We start from the raw sequence: 17,541 nt of genomic DNA, 5'->3' as shown, positions 1-17,541 counted from the left end.
AAGCATTCACTAGTTTTAATCTTTCATACTTAACGTATTTTGCTTAATTCTGGTAGTCATGGGTAAAAGTGATTTCAGTTAAATAACGTTAAAGTAAAATTAATAAGGGGGACCTGTTGGGAAGGCATTTTATTTCTGCCAGTTAGAAACCACTCATCATGATCATAAATTAACAGGCAGTTCCTTATCTCAGTGTAGTTGCTTAGGGGTTCCAGCTGAGCCTGATGAACTGCCAGCCCTCTTTCCCCGCCATACCTATCCACATTTGTTCATGATATATGCATGCAGGCAAGATCTATGCCAATTCTTGGTATGGAGAGAAATGGAGAAAAATTATCATTTCTATTCCTTAACTCCAGAGGATGGGAGAGAGCTTGCTAGAGAGAGAACAGAAGCTAACAGACTTGTAGGGAACTTTATCAATTTTGGGATAACCAAGTGCTGCTTTGGAAACTAACCGAATATAATATAGACAAAGGGGATGGGGGGATGACTTTCCTTGCTTCTGTTTTGAGAGGAAGTCATGATGGAGCAAAAAAAAAAAAAAAAGGTAAAAAAAAAACCCAAAAAACAAAACAGCTGTGTTTGAGAGGATTCATGTATTCATTGGCAAATAGTGTAGCCACTGCCTTGAATGTTCTTTTGGCCTGTGACTACATATCCTCTGACAATCCCTTTGTGACCAGGTGCTTTAATGCAGTACTCTCAGAGTTGAGCGCTAGGCTCAGGAGCTTTAAGGAAAAGGGAGTATGTTCCTTAATTAAATCATTTGTAGTTTAAGAACACTTAAGGACTTCGGTATTTTCCTTGTAATTCATGCTGATTTTGGTAGTAAATCATGGAAGTTTGTATTCGACAAGTTAAAGTAGAATGTGACCTCAGGCGAGTAACTTAACTGCTCTGTACCTCTCTTTGCTTACCTTTACATTTTTAAAGTTGGGCAATAATGGTCTGTCATAAGGTGTTAAGGATAATAAATGAGTTAGGATGTTCTCAGAATAGTACCTGGTCCTAGTATAGGCTACTAAGTGTTAGCTCTTAATAAGCTTGATAACTAAAAAAATAGTTCTACACTTCAATTAAGACAGTACAGATATTTTGGTCTTTAGAAGGCATCAGCATAATTTTGGTGCTTTGTTCCCAGAATTTTTGTTCACACTTTGTGAGAAATACAAAATATTTTCCAGATCTCTTACCTGGACTGCTCCTTACATTATGCCAGTGTAGTTTGCCAAATTTTCACATTTGTGAGAATGGTAAAATTCTTTTTTTTTCTTAAGATTGATTCATTTATTTTAGAGAGGGAGCACAAGTGGGAGAGGGAGAGAATCCCAAGTAGACTCCCCACTGAGTGCGGAGCCTGACAGTGGGGCTCGATCTCACGACCCTGAGAGCTTGACCTGAGCTGAAGCCAAGAATCAGACGCTTAACAGACTACACCACCCAGGTGCCCCGAGAATGATAAAATTATTAAAAACTGGTTTTGTTGCTAAAAATTCACCCTGAATAAAAACAAATGTCTTTGGGGCGCCTGGGTGGCTCAGTCGTTAAGCGTCTGCCTTCAGCTCAGGTCATGATCCCAGGGTCCTGGGATCGAGCCCCGCATCGGGCTCCCTGCTCGGCGGGAAGCCTGCTTCTCCCTCTCCCACTCCCCCTGCTTGTGTTCCCTCTCTCGCTGTGTTTCTCTCTGTCAAATAAATAAATAAAATCTTTAAAAAAAAACAAAAACCAAATGTCTTCAATATTTGAGGCCCATTCAGTGAGGCAGCTCTTGTTATTGAAAGTGACAGGTTTGTGTGTAAAAGATACCAAAGGATAGTTGAAATTAATTGTTCTACACCTGGTTATTTTTTTTTTAATAATTGTAGACCTCTCAGTATTATTATATCTAAATCTCAAAACTTGTCGGTCTCACTTTTTTCTTTAAAATGAAATTGTAAAAATGGAAATCTATTCTCTAAAAAGCATTACCAATTTTGTATCTCATCTCTAAAGAATTAACTCCACTCCCCCTACAGAAAAGTACTATCACTGCACTTTTGGTATCAAACTCATATGAGAATTTCAGCAGATCAGAATATAAAGCATCTCATTTTAGAGATCCAAATAAAATCAAATCACAATATACAGAGTATTTAAGAATATTAAGCTATTCTTAGGAGGTGTTAAATGCTAAATGAAACGCAACCCAGTGCAGCATAATGCTGAATTAACAAATCTAAATCCAAGGCAGAAAATACAAGCATAGGAGTTTGTTTTAATAGTATTACTCATGTAATGATAATTCATTGAAGTGGAAAGGCCTTTCTAAACACACAAAACCCCAAAATTACAAGGGAAAATTCGATAAATCTGAATATATAAAAATGAAAAACTTTCTTACGACAAAACTTTTTTTTTTTTAGCTCTTAAAAATGACAAACTGAGGATACTATTCGCATTGTATGAAATTGAATAAAAGTTTTACTCTCATTAGGAAAAATTTACACTCCCAGAGAAAAATGGGTCCAGGATAAGCAGTTCCCAATAAATGAAATGCAGATGGTCAGTATGCAAAAGAAAAATAACTCAGCCTCATTTATAATGAAAGAAATGCCGTCAGAACAGAATTTCAGTTATCAGATTGGTGAAGAGTTCAACATTCAAATAAAAACTAGTTTGTCAAAGGTGTGGGGAAATGAGTAAAGTTACACATTTTGGTTGCTGTCACTTGTGTAAAGGCTTTTGACACTAGCTACTGAAATTCATCATACACCTTTTGACTCACAATTCTAAGAATTTGACCTAGAGACATAGTTGTACTTGTTCAAAGACTATGGGAAAGGATTTTCATTGCAGCATTGTTGGTAATAACAAAATAGTTAATCTAAATATCTATTAAAAGGGAATCTGTTCTTTTATTAGGCTTAGACATACAATAATTTTTTTTAAAAGAATGAGAGTTATTTTTGGTGCTTTAGAAAGAACTCAGAAAACCTTTGAAGTGAGAAAACATTGAAGCAGTAGTAATTTTGAAACGATAGGGACAGGTTAGGAATTCTCAGCAACACTATTGATATTTTGGACTGGGTAATTCTTGGGGAGGTGGAGGGTGCTGTTCTGTGAATTGCAGGATTTTTAGCAGTGTCCTTGTCTTCTACCCATTGCATATCCATTAGCACCCTTCTTCCCCCTTTTGTGATTGCTAAAAATGTCTCGATATTTAGAAATTACCAAATGCTTGGTGTGGGGGTAGGGAGGTGGGGTTGGTGCAAAATCTGATCCTTGTTAAGAATCACTGAGATCGACAATAGACCAATAGCACAGAATAGAAAGCCCAGAAACAGTGCATCCATGTATATAGAGAAACTTGATGTGTTTCAGAATTAGAATTGAAGTATATACATGGAGGTAAATATAGACTATTCAGGTAATGGTCATTTAGTTGTATGGAAAATATACTGGATCCCTAACTACCAATATATAAACAGTTCTAAGTGGCTTAATACATAAATGTGAAAAGCAGAACTTTAAAATTTTTAGAAGAAAATATAGGAGAATATAGAGGTTTTTGTTTTTTAGAGTAAGGGAGAAATTCTTTAAAAATATATGAAAGTTGGGATGCCTGGGTAGCTCATTCAGTTAAGCATCTTCCTTCAGCTCAGGTCATGATCCCTGGGTCCTGGGATGGAGTCCTGCATCAGGCTCCTTGCTCAGCAGGGAGCCTGCTTCTCCCTCTGCCTGCCCCTCCCCCTGCTTGTGCGATCTCCTGCTCTCTCTCTGACAAATACATTTTAAAAATATATGAAAGTCAGGGCGCCTGGGTGGCTCAGTCTGTTAAGCCTCTGACTCTTGATTTTGGTTCAGGTCATGATCTCCGGGTTCTGAGATTGAGCCCTGCATCAGGCTCAGTGCTGGGTGTGGAGTCTCCTTAAGAGTCTCTCTCTCCCTTTCCCACTGCCCCTCTACCCCTCAAAAAAGAGCACATACACACACATATACATATATTTGAAAGTAAATTTATAAATAAAGATTGATAAATCCAACAACATTAAAATTAAAAACCTAAAAAATCAAAAATGTGAAAAGACCAGCCACATACCTGGAGAAGATACTTGCAGTCCAGGTAACTGACAAAGAATTTGTAGTCAGATTATTTTTAAGTGTCGGCAACTCAAGAAGGAAAAACAACTCCATAGATGAATGGACAAAAGATAAATTGGGAATTCAGAGGAAGAAACATGAATGGTCAATAAATTGGAAGATGCCTTCTTTGATAAGTAATCAGAAATGCATTTTTTTTAAAAGGTAAAAAAATCTCCACGTTTACAATGAGATCCCCTTTGGGTAAAAAGCAAAAAAGAATGTGTTTATGAATATATTTATGAAAAACTTTATTCTTCCTCTAATACCTATAAGGTTTGTTTTAAAAAATTATATTCAGATTTCTTTTTAATGAAAACATGTTAAAAATCGTAGAAGCAAAAACTTAGTGTTCTGATTAACAAAAGAGAATACCCTTTTTAACCCAAAATGAGAGTTTGATAGCAAAATTTTCTTTATGCTCTGGTTTATCAAGTATACCTATAGATTAACATTTCAAGATATTTTATTTACTTTGTCTACATTTCATTGCTGAGGGCTCCCTTTGGATTAAGGTAATCATAACATTTCTGTGCTGTTCCATCTTTACTCTGTTAGGCATTTAAATGTTTTTCCACAGTTTTCTTTAGATCATGTTTAAAAGGTACTTAAAGATACCTGGAGAGTTATAAATGTAATGTCTTATTTCCTTCTAATTTTTAGTCCTAAGTTTCCAGACAAGGTTAAAGAAGGTATGAATGTGTTTTACACATAAAGGGGTTAAATGCTTTGTTGTACACTGTGCCTGGGTAGTGTTTGTTTTGTTTGCTTGTTTCTGATAGTCAGATTGCAAAGGTCCTTCCTGAACTCTCTCCTGAATTGAGTTCTGTATATCTTCAGAGCTCCTGAATTGATTTTGCTCCTTGCCTGTTTTCCTACCCTGAAGACTTCAGTAAAACTCTAATCACTGGAGAACTGGATCCCTGAGATGTGCTTTCAGTTACTCCTATTCTCCAGTGCCCCATGGTGATTTTTCTTCATAAAGTAGCATTTATATATAGTCTTGATTGCTTCTTCGGATCACTCTTAAATCCTAGTGAGAAACTCTACCTCTGGGCTTAATTCTCTTAGGCCTCTAGGATAAATACCAAGAGTTTTATATCTGAAGTTGTGAAAAGGCAACAAACTTTGATGCTATTGGCAATACTCCCTAAAGTATTGGAGGAGTGTTACTGGAGAGACTTGTTACTTGGCAAGTTGGCTTTTTCTGTGAAATGAGAGCTGATTTTTCCTACATTCCATTAATAGGAACATGATATAAAAGAAAAATGTAAGCACCTTACATACATGCAACTTTTGGGTAGGAATTAAAATAACTTGATACTATTCTTGAAATGTTTCATCATTATGTCTTGGGGTATAATTTTAATCAAGAGTGGTATTTTTTATTTATTTTTTTTAATTGAGACAGAGAGAGAGGGCATGAGCAGGGGGAGAGGCAGAAGCAAACTCCCTGCTGAGCAGGGTACCCTATGTGGGGCTCAGTCCCAGGACCTGGAGATCATGACCTGAGCTGAAGGCAGAAGCTTAACCATCTGAGCCACCCAGTGCCCCAAGAAGAGTGGTATCTTACTGTTACTTGCTAGGATACATCCAGACTTTGAGTATAGTCTCACTACATTGTCTATCATCTCTTCCCCTTTTTTCCCTTTGATACATTTGCATGAAGCAAAATACACTTTTTCTACAGAAATATTTCTAAAAATCAAATCATTCCTTCATTTGTGTGTAAAAATAAGCTTCAAGGAAAACTATTAGAATAAAAAGGACTGGTTTATAAATTACAGCAGAGTTCATGAATATTCACAGGTAAAGATTAATTTACCCCTTTGTGAATAGCAAGTTGACAAAAATACTTTACAGTCCCTGTTTGGCTTTCCCCTTATACGTGGCATAAAATAGAACTGAAGTTATTTGGGTGTTGTTTTGACTTGTTTTAGGAGATTAAGTTTTGTCTCAGGAAAAATACTGACTTTTGTTTTTCTATGTAGAGAAAGCAAGATTACATATAGTGGCTTCCATTTCCTGTTACCTTATGTGAAAATGTTTCTAAACCTCCAAAAAAAGTTATTTTCTATTGAAAGGGCCTATTCACAGCTGTCAACTCTTTGGGAGATTATTAGTGGCCCATTTGTTCCAGGAATCAGATGGTTCTTATGCAGAGACTCATGTGTCTTTCAGGTGATTGTGTCCTTTTGTTCTCCTTTTCACAAATGACCTGACAGGTTGGCACAGGATGAATTTTAAGTTCATGGGGAAAGTCATCATTTAGAAGAACTAGCCCTTGCTTGTATATGCAATAGATTGTAAAATGCCTCCATTGTAATATGCGGTGTCTTTCCTTGATTACGTGCTGAAATAAGGTGGACAGATGGTGTTTAATTTGGGGTTTGCCATTTTTGCTGTACTCCAAGCTCTGGTTTCTCAGCTTTGTCTTAGCTTTTCATAGGTTTCAGTTTCCATGTGGGAATTCTTGGAATCCAGAATTCTACGTTAACATTTCCCCAGTTATGTCAATAAACAGTGAAATAATTTATTTTCTGCAGAATATTTTGGGATTCATAATGTGCAAGGTAGAATCCTTGCTTGCTATCACAAGGATACATTATATAACAGGGTAGATGACCTCCTCAGATAATTACAAACCTACAATATCAGGTAGTGTATGAGTATTGGGCATTTCACTGAGTTCTGTTGGTAATTTCAAAGATCAGTAACTATCAGAGAAAATTGGTCTGTTGGATGGGTAGGATTTGAACAGTCAGGGATTTGGGAAGCTCACCGTACCAGGCAAAGAGAAGAATGTAAACACAGCTGCGGTTATGGCAGAGAAAGGGGTGTGTTGGAGAAAGTCTGGAGTGGTGGGGTGTGTGTTGGAAGGAATACCACATTGAATCCTTGAGTGAGTGGACAAGGAATGTAGATTTTTGTTGATAGTAATTTCAAGGGCTGCTGCTTTTGAGCAAAGAAATGCAGAAAGGCACTTTGTGGCTAGATGGGATTGTAGATAGATTTGGACAAGCGTTTTTAGAGACCGGCTAACAGGTTGGTGTCACTGAGAAAAGGGGGAAAGTAACAGGTGTTAGTAGAATTGGCAAATAACTGTCAAAGTTTTAGGGTTCGGGGCTGGAGGTGCCATTAAGAGAATAATGTTACCTTTAACTGAAACTGGAAATCTCAAGAGTTATTTGAAGTCAGTTAGGTTTTAGAAATCTTGAGTATTGCACTTGTAACGTAGAAGTGGAATCAGGTGTATATTTGGATATCCTTTCCATATTGAAACCTTGGGCAATAATGTTTATTGTGATCTCACAAAATTTGTCAGAGCACAAAGAAAGATGATGCTGGATGCACATCACACACATCACACTGTACTTTGTTACATATGGAGTGTGGGGGGGTACTTATTCCATTTTTTTAAAACATGCTTTGGTTTTCTGAATGTTTTTGTAATTTGAAGAATAAAAAGGGTTGACTGTAGTAAGAGATAGAGTAATGTACAGGAAAAAGAACTTGGATGATGTTTCTGAAATCTGTAGGAAAGTATGTAGAGAGGGGAAAACAAACAAAAAACCCTGTATTTGGACCCAAGGGGGAATGCACACATTTAAGGAGCAGGAAAAATAAAAGCCAGCAGGAGTTCACTGAGAAGAAGGCGGCATTAGGTACAAGTATAAAAGTTAAACTTGATTTCCTAAAGAACACTTTTAAGAAAAAGAAATCTAAGATTTAACAGGAACAAATATTTGCATTTTGGTTATTTTTAGTGGTTATGAAATTATAAAGGACATGTTCTTTCAAGATTTAAAAACTTGTTAAAATGTAGGTATCACTAATAACTAATCTTGAAGATCATTTAGTAATTTGGTGTCTGGATATGTAGTACTACTTGAATTTGGAACTTAAAAGATAAGGAATAATATTTTAAAAAATAGTATGATTGATCTGTTGAACTCTGACTTTACAAAACTTTTCATGGCCCTTAAGCCTAAACTGTCTTGAGACTTAATGTTCATAACTTTGAAAATATTGTATTTCCTAATTAAGGGAAGAAGGGCATAACTGTTAGTACAAAAACATTCTTGAAAATGTTGGTTAAGTGTCTGCCTTCCGGTCAGGTCATGATCTCAGGGTCCTGGGATTGCGCCCCGCATGAGGCTCCCTGCTTAGCTGGGGTCTGCTTCTCCCTCTCCCTCTACCCCTTTCCCCGCTTGTGCTCGCACGGGCATTCTCGGGCATTCTCTCTCTCTCAAATAAATAAAATCTTTTAAAAAATGTTGCACTCAAATGACCTTTCTTTCCTTCTTCTTTTTTTTTTTTTTTTTTAGGTATATTTGTATCCAGTATTGTTCTGATCTTGTCACAACGATCACTTTTCAAGTTTTACATGTACAGTTCAGCCTTTCTGTTAGCTGCAACTTCAGTGTTGGTAAATTATTATGCTTCTTTACACATTGACTTCTATGGTGCCTACAACACATCAGCTTTCGGAATTGAGCTGCTTCCTCGAAAAGGGCCCTCGCTGTGGATGGCACTCATCGTTCTACAGCTAACCTTAGGAATTGGATACATTACACTATTACAAATTCATTCCATCTATTCACAATTAATTATTTTGGATCTCTTGGTTCCTGTAATAGGCTTAATCACAGAGCTCCCGTTGCACATCCGAGAGACTTTAGTTTTTACTTCTTCCTTGATTCTCACATTAAACACAGTGCTTGTCTTGGCAGTGAAGCTTAAGTGGTTTTATTATTCTACACGGTATGTTTATCTTTTAGTGAGGCACATGTATAGAATTTATGGATTACAGTTATTAATGGAGGACACATGGAAGAGGATTCGTTTCCCAGATATACTGAGAGTCTTTTGGCTAACAAGAATTACAGCTCAGGCTACAGTGTTGATGTACATTTTAAGGATGGCAAATGAAACGGATTCCTTCTTTATTTCTTGGGATGACTTCTGGGACCTCATTTGCAATCTTATAATTAGTGGATGTGATTCTACACTAACTGTACTGGGCATGAGTGCTGTAATTTCCTCAATAGCCCATTATTTGGGCCTTGGAATATTGGCCTTTATTGGATCAACCGAAGAAGATGACAGGCGGCTTGGCTTCGTAGCACCTGTTTTATTTTTTATTTTGGCTCTTCAGACTGGTTTAAGTGGGCTAAGACCAGAAGAGAGACTTATTCGCTTAAGTAGAAACATGTGCCTTTTACTAACTGCAGTCCTGCATTTCATCCACGGAATGACAGACCCTGTATTAATGTCTCTCAGTGCCTCTCATGTGTCATCTTTCCGTAGACATTTTCCTGTGCTCTTTGTCTCTGCTTGCCTGTTTGTTCTTCCTGTTTTACTCAGTTACATTCTTTGGCATCACTATGCACTAAATACATGGTTGTTCGCAGTTACAGCCTTTTGTGTGGAACTCTGCTTAAAAGTAATTGTTTCTCTCACTGTGTATACGTTATTCATGATTGATGGCTACTATAATGTCCTTTGGGAAAAGCTTGATGATTATGTCTACTATGTTCGTTCAACAGGCAATATTATTGAATTTATATTTGGAGTAGTAATGTTTGGAAATGGGGCTTACACTATGATGTTTGAGTCAGGAAGTAAAATTCGGGCTTGTATGATGTGTCTACATGCATATTTTAACATCTACTTACAAGCAAAAAATGGCTGGAAGACATTCATGAACCGTAGGACTGCTGTTAAGAAAATTAATTCACTTCCTGAAATAAAAGGGAGCCGCTTACAAGAAATAGATGATGTATGTGCAATCTGCTATCATGAGTTTACAACATCTGCTCGCATCACACCATGTAATCATTATTTCCATGCACTTTGCCTTCGGAAATGGCTGTACATCCAAGATACTTGTCCAATGTGCCATCAGAAAGTGTACATCGAAGACGATATTAAGGATAATGCAAATATATCTAACAACAATGGATTTATTGCACCCAATGAAAATCCAGAGGAAGCTGTAAGAGAAGCTGCTGCTGAATCTGACAGGGAATTGAACGAAGATGACAGTACAGATTGTGATGATGATGTTCAAAGAGAAAGAAATGGAGTGATTCAGCACACAGGCCCAGCAGCTGAAGAACTTAATGATGATACTGATTAAAATAGCATTTACTAATCATTGAGGTTATTTGTTTAAAATTCAGTTCATCCAAAATGGAGTAATATGCTTCACTTCAGTGTGTAACCAAGCACAAAAACAGTATCCATGTTGAATCTGTGAATGGTTTTCCGTTTACTGTGATGTGCTACTGTAAATATACCTCTTTAATTACTTCTGGTCTCTTTGGTGACCTATTTAAATTTGTGTACATTATTGTACATAGAATAAAATGTTTTCACGTTTTTATGACAAAATTTGAACAAACAGCTTTTTAATAGATGTAATGATACAATACAGTGCGTCAACTGTGCCAAAGATTCCTCAATGAAAGCATATAAAAGTATCTAACTCTGGACCCTAGTTTTTCTTTAAAATGGGTGGGAAAATGCAAATGCAAATCAGAGGAAACCACATTAAGTCAAGGAAATAATTTGGACCAGAGGATAAAAGCTACATGTAGAGTATTTTAAAATGAAGGAGAACATAGGCTGCCAGAAGAGACTTTTTTGAAATCTGAGTGTAGCACGTGGCTGAGCTGGGTTCAAAAGTCATGATTCAGAGACTGTGTAAGAGTTGAGAAACAGGCTTTTATCAACTAAACTTTGGTATAAAAACCAGAATGTGCTAATTGTTTAATTTTGATGTAAATAAAACCAGTATATTTGTTGGCCATTCTGTTTGCAGCGTTAACATAAAATTGTCCTTTTCAGACTTTTGAAGCAATTACAAAATATTTGGGAGTTTTCATTGTTGTAAACTAAGACCTTAATTGATACTAAAATTCTGTTCTGACTTGATGGTATGGTATGTAGTAATACGGAATAACTCTTTAGACAACTTCCAGAGAATTCCTTTATTCAATCTTTCAGTAAGTTTTACCATGAAATTTTACATAAATGATGGGAAATGGAAAGAACATACCATCAGGAAAAAAATATTTTAATGGTGTTGTTATATAGTGTATTGGCTAATTCCAATGGATCCTGCTCTCTCACTGCTGACATTATCTCCAGTATTTGACTAAAAGAAAACAAAACAAAATGGTTAAATTTCCAGGTATATGCTCAGTTTTAAAGGAAACTACTGTACTAGCACTCTTAACATAATAAGCTTAACAGGTATAAGGTTTTCAGCACCATCAACAGAAAAGTTTAACTGTTACGATATTTAAGAGTAATTTGAGACAAATTTCTGGGGCAGTCTCGCATATAACCAGAGCCAAGGTCCAGGTTCAAATAAATTCGAAAACCAGCCCACATTATGTCAACCACAACTAATGGAACTGACCCAGTGAAAATGAAGAGTTCCTTTAAACTGTGGTCATTATGCATTCATTAGTGGGTCATGATGACCTTTCAAAAAATAGTAAGAAAAGGAAAAGTACATCACACTTAGGGAAGTACTGTTTCATTTCTGTTTGGGTCTTATATATGTACATGTGTGCTGAGTCCCAAGGTATTGTGGCATTGTGGGTATAGCAAAGCTTGAAAGCCACTGCTAAGAGACTTAGTCCCAGAAGCAGCAAGAATTTGGTGCATCACGACCAGCACAATGTCAGCAAAGGAAGTTAGAAGTTATTTACTTGGAACAATGTATGGTTATTGGGGTGAGGGGAGGAGAGATGGCTTCTCTTCCTGTACTTAACTCCCTGCAAGAGCGAGACTAGCCCAGGTGTCCTTTCAGTTTCTGTGCCTAGAATAATAATCAGTAGTACTGTTCTCTAGCTATACTATATATAGATGTTTTTATACATGAATTAGAAAGTTCTAAAGTCCAAATTAAACATTTAAATATTCGTTAAGATTTTTGTCCCTGGTATGGGTTTCTTAAATATGAACACCTAAAGGAATTAGAGATTAACTGGGAATTTTTTAATTATATAATTGTAACGCAACAGCCACACTTAATATAGACTAAATTTTTATCTGAATAAGTCAAAATGTGCTAAAAGCAAATATATTAGCATTTAAATTGACAGTAAAGACCCAATTTTCTTAGTAAACTACAGAATTTTCCTCTTACCTACTCAGTTGGAACTTACCTGCATAATACTGTGTGAAATCAGTATGATTCCTGCCACCCATCTCCCTTTCAGTCCTTTCTCTATGCTGATACGCTACAGCTTTTTAAAAAAAAACAACAAAAAAACCACAAAAAAACACTGCCCCTTTCCTGCTTAAAATCCTTTGGGTCCTGATGAAATCTGAACTACTAAGGTTGACATACAAGAGCCCTCACCAATCTGGTCTCACTGTACCTTCCTAGGCTTATCACTTACCCGTGCATCCTACTTTTTGCCACACTAAACTCACTGTTTTCCCCAGAGCAGCCAACCCTTCTGCAGTCTGCCTTTGCTTGAGGTGTTAGTCTTGGTCTGGCACAACACCCAGTTGCACCCCGTGAACAGCTGAAGTGTCACCTTAGTTGAGCTATTTCTCCTCAAGGAAGGCAGTTGCTATGTCCTAGGGTCCTCATCATATATTTTTATACCTCTGTAACAGCACTCACATCTTGGATTATACTTTCTGCGTATTTGCTCCAGGAGGGTTAAGGATCCCTGTCTGATTCCTTCAATGTCTATCCAAAGTGCCTGGCAGAATGTACCTAGTCATCTGGTGGACAGATGCAGGGCAGGGACTGTCCTGATTCTTCTAGGTAGCCTCGGTAACCTTGTGCCTTTCCTGACATGCAGGAGCTTCAAGATGTGTTTCAGGGAATTTAAAATCTAAAAGGGAGGAAAGATCTCTCTAAAAATAATTAAAACATAAAACTGTTAATAGATGGGTTTGATAAAAATGACTTTGTAAGTAGGAATTAATTAGTAATTAGCATTAGACTAGAGGCATGTGTGTTTTTGAAATGTGGTTTAAAAACTTTCAGTTTGTAAATGCTGGCTTTCCCAAGCTCTGCCTCCTCAACTGGTATTCATGATGGCAGATGATACTCAAGCTTTCTTGGTTCTTAACAGTCTGCATTTGGAAGACCTTAGAATTTTGTTTTGCAAATGTGTCTCTAAAGTCAACAGCTATATTGTACTTAACATTAAGGCAGTATATAAAATCTGACGTGGATACACTGTTGGCAAATACTTCCCCTGAGCTGGCTACTAGAAAAATACCAGTTTCTTGTCTCTAGTGTCCTATTAAATCTCTATAAAGAATGATTCAGTAATAATTGTCTTCTGTCTTCTGACTGAATTTGCAACTACCTACATTTCATAAAAGTTACAAGTGATTCTTTACCAATCAGAATTTAAAAACATTCCTCAGCCTATGGGTTTTAAAACATTCGGTTTTAAAATCTTTGCCAACACCAGCATGTTAATAAAGGAAAATCTTTCCAGTATAATTTTTATAGAATAAATCTGCAGTTCTCTGCCACTGAATTTTAGATCTGGCTTACCTAATACTCTTATCTGTTAAAAACTAAAGTACATATGGAAGGAATTACTACAACCTAAAAGTAACAGCTCAGTTGCCTGAACTGGTAAACCATACTAGACTGATATAATCTCTATTTAAATTATCTGCTTATGCAAACAAAAACTGGATGATGTGCCCATTAACATGATACAAACTTATCCTGTAAGTTATAAGCTCTGTAGCTCCTTAACAGTTGGATGGTAAACAGCCCCTCTTTTCACATGCTATGTATTATAATAAAAAACGATGCTGAATTACTGCTTGGTCCCCCTCCCCCAGCTTTTGGGTTAGAAAAAGGAAATCCTTTCTATAACTTGACCTTTTTGTTCAGAGGCCTCAAGAAATGTGTTACTACTTAGGTTTATTCAGGTTGTCAAATAATTTAAAATACACAAAAAGGTCTCCTGCTAAGAGTGTATTTTTAAAACCATCAGCAAGGAGGCTGCATGAGAATCTTTTTTCCCCTTTCCTACAAAATGACAAATGACCAAAATCACATGAAGTTTTCACTCCTGTAATTAAACCACTTTTAATGAGTTGAGAGGTTGAGATGATAGGAAAAGAGGAGCCCAGATAGAGCAGTTCAGGTGCAGAGCCTTCCAAATCACTGCATTAAAATGGTAGCTTTTGATGTGAACTTCATTTGGATGTCACCCAACTTTAATTCGGTCCCTTGAGTTCATTTTGGAAATGGCATTTGGTGTTGACTTTAATGTTCTGAAGACCATGAAAACAAAATACTTACATTATATGGCAGGGCTCATTCCTGTCTTTTACGCAGTGCCCATTTTCCCACTTCTTTTTGGTAGGAAATGAAGTTTTTATGTATTTTGATCCAGCATGTGTACTTTTCACTCCACACCAAGGTGCGTCTAGAGTTAAGCAAAGATAGAAGTCTCTTACGAGGTTTATCTTTGAAATCATTGTTTTCTTAACATTATCAAACAAATGCATAACTTCTAAAATATAAGTCATGATTCAGCTTTAAAAATGGTAAAACAATTCTAAGCACAAGATTAAACCTTGAACTGTACAAATTTTTAAATGCCTTTTTAAAAAATTTTTTAAGTGCTTTTTAAGACTCCCTTTCATTACGTTTTTTTCTGCTAACATTACTGTTGGTGTATGGCATACTTTAAAAAAAAGAAAGCTAAAAGAAATACAAATTGTAACCTGAAAACATTTAAGTTAAGCCTCTATTTGCCTCTACTGAATGTGAAACAGTGGCTTTAAATACCGGGATTGGGGCACCGGGGTGGCTCAGTTGGTTAAGCGTCTGCCTTCAGCTCAGGTCATGATCCTGGGGTCTTGGGATCCAGCCCCACATCAGGCTCCCTGCTCAGCAGGGGGGTCTGCTTCTCCCTCTCCCTCTGCCCCTCCTCTCCGCTTGTGTTTTCTCTCAACTAAATCTTTTTTTAAAAAAAAATACTGGGATTATTCACTTACCTCTTTAATAAAGAATTATAAGAATTCACACATTTTACAAGCATTGTACTTTTAATATCATTTCATTTTCATGACTCTCCAAGAAAATAAACCTGATTTCTTCAGAATGGCTTAGTCTTGACTTTCCTAAAAAAGCCCTTATGTGTAAGTAAAGCCTTGAGTTCAGGGTTAGGTAAAATGTTTAGCTTCTAAGCTTACTTATAAGAGGCAACAGATTAATTTCTAAAATTCCTTGACTAAACCAGTTTGATTTAAATTCTTGTACTTTATTTGAAAAGTCTTGTAGAATTAAGCCATTACAAAGACAACACTGTAAAAAAAATTCTGAAGTTTTTGAAACCCCAAGTGAGATACTTCTTTAAGACTACTTGTTTAATAAAATATTTATAATTACAACCTCCTTAGTTACATATTCTAATATTCTTTTTTTAAGTGCTTAGGCTTAATCAAACTTCTAAAATTGAAAAACCTGATTGCATAAATACTTTTCTATCAATTGATAAAAAACCCCAAAGGTTTTCTGAAAAGTATAATTGCTGAAGCTATGAGTGAGCTGTTTTAAAATATTTTTTTGTCTAGCTCTTTTCTGATATGGTTTAATATGAAAATGAAAGTTCTAAAAGCATAAACTTACCAGTTTCAATCATTAGTTTTTCACTAGGTATTGACTTCAGAACTTCCAAATTAGCCTCAGTTTTCAGTGAGCTTAAAAAAAATTTATAGATATATTTAACCAACTTTTTTTTCATATTACAAACTTATCTAAAACAGATTACAAAACCTAAAGTCCCCAAACAAAACTATGGCTACAATGGCAACATACACATTTCTATCCTTATAGAATCTAGGTTAGGATCTATTCTAACCACACTCTAGCAGGATGTAATTTTTTGTGTTTATCAGCTGACTATCCAATAACTTTCTGAATCAGTCTGTGTAAAACAACTTTTTAAAGAATTCGTTTGCTTCCCTGGGTAATTTGCATAACTTAGGCTCAAAATGCTGAGTTTGAAGGTATGGCCAGTTCTGTTATGGGCCAAATACTGATCTGAAGGAATCAAAGTTAATGTTTCACTAATCAATACAATCTTCACAAAGGATGAAAATCACAATCATAGAACTAGGAGTATTTAACAAGGAATGAAAAAACCTAGTTAGGAGATGTCCTTTTCCCCACATCTGGAAACAGGATCTTCCACTACTCTTGACATTCTGAAACTTAATGTGTCTGGGCAAGAGACTTTTTTCATTCATTTAGGGGAGTTAGAACCCTTCCAATTTAGACTCCTCCCCCCAACTCTGGGAAAAATTATGGGGAAAAGGAATTTTCCCCTTTTGTTTTCTCTCTCATCTCTTTGTGGGACTTGTATTAGTTAGTTTTACAACTCCTGAATTGGTCTGCTATGGCCCTGTTTCTTTTATCCTTTTCTGGGAAATTAACTTTCATTTCCTTAACTTTCATTTTCAGACCCTGAGACAGACTGGATTATTGGTCCCAATTCTTCACTTGCCTTTAATATAAATATATCTACACCCTTGCGATGGTTCTTAGTAGGAAGGAGGAGGAGCTTGAATCTGGCCATGGCCTCAAGACTTGCTTTGACCAGAGGCTTGAAAATGCACTTTTATTTTGATGGCACTTTTGTGATCTGAAAGTAGCATGCACTAAATAGCCATTACCTCTTCAGCCTGGGCACCCAGAATGAAAACACAGCTCAGATCTGAATTCAACATGTGCCTGTGGCAGAGAGATCTGCCTCTATCCATCAGTCAACCCTCAGATGATCCTAAGACCCAGAAGTATGAAAAAATACTTACTGTAATATGCCAGTGAGTTTTAGAATGGTTTGTTATATAATGTGATGATGACTAATACTGTCCTTATGTTATATTTTTAATTTTAGCATATATTTAACTTCGTATTATGGAGAGATTAAAATATATGTAAAACTAGAATACAGAACCCCCATGTATTCATTACCCAGCCCCAATCTATTATCAACTCCTGGCAGATACTATCCCATCCACTCATCCCAAACCTCTCCAGTATTATCTTGAAGGAAATTCAAAATGTTGTATAGTTTCAACATTCTAGCATTTATTTCAGAAAATATTTCAGCATCTGTCTCTAAGCATGAAGTTTTTTTTAAATGTAACCACAATACTATTAATCATGTCCAAGAAAACCCAGCTCTTTTATCATAATATATCCAGTATTCAAACTGTCTCAATGTCCTACATTATTAAGTTTGTCTGACTGAGGATCCAAATGAGGGCCACATTGCAACTGGTCAGTGTTCTAAATCTCTTAACCTATTAAGTTTTCCTGCATCTCTTTTTCCCTTTAAAATTTGTTAAAGAAACCCAGCTGTTTGCCCTGAAGAGTTTCCCAGTCTTGATTTCATCTGT

The 17,541-nt window shown here is 36.3% G+C and overlaps 2 protein-coding genes across 13 annotated transcripts in view; one reads left to right on the top strand and one right to left on the bottom strand.

Annotated features, from left to right (window-relative positions):
- RNF139 (ring finger protein 139) overlaps positions 1 to 17,541 on the top strand; it is a 45,106-nt gene that overhangs the window by 4,024 nt on the left and 23,541 nt on the right. Inside the window, exon 2 of one of the 3 annotated variants that reach the window (XM_045895910.3) lies at positions 8,451 to 13,967. The exons of the other annotated variants lie outside the window; for them this stretch is intronic. Coding sequence (XP_045751866.1) covers positions 8,451 to 10,264 — 1,814 coding nt within the window. The 3' untranslated portion in view covers positions 10,265 to 13,967. Of the gene's footprint in view, positions 1 to 8,450; positions 13,968 to 17,541 lie in introns of those variants that run through there. 3 annotated transcript variants of the gene reach the window in all.
- TATDN1 (TatD DNase domain containing 1) overlaps positions 11,103 to 17,541 on the bottom strand; it is a 42,810-nt gene continuing 36,371 nt past the window's right edge. For 9 of the 10 annotated variants that reach the window (XM_045895915.2, XM_064587903.1, XM_064587899.1 and 6 more), the window contains 3 exons: positions 15,767 to 15,837; positions 14,432 to 14,558; positions 11,103 to 11,284 (listed from right to left, as the gene is read on the bottom strand). In XM_045895915.2, the coding sequence (XP_045751871.1) occupies positions 11,188 to 11,284; positions 14,432 to 14,558; positions 15,767 to 15,837 (295 nt within the window). In that variant the 3' untranslated portion in view covers positions 11,103 to 11,187. Of the gene's footprint in view, positions 11,285 to 14,431; positions 14,559 to 14,923; positions 15,096 to 15,766; positions 15,838 to 17,541 lie in introns of those variants that run through there. The other variant, XR_010410517.1, reaches the window with a different exon arrangement.

The sequence above is a fragment of the Mirounga angustirostris genome, unplaced genomic scaffold, assembly GCF_029215605.1.
Source record: "Mirounga angustirostris isolate CCGP_5_RB_7025 unplaced genomic scaffold, mMirAng1.0.hap1 SCAF_4, whole genome shotgun sequence".
Taxonomy (NCBI): Eukaryota; Metazoa; Chordata; class Mammalia; order Carnivora; family Phocidae; genus Mirounga; species Mirounga angustirostris.
The sequence above is the reverse complement of the archived record's forward strand: the minus strand, read 5'-3'. Positions and strand labels throughout refer to the sequence as shown.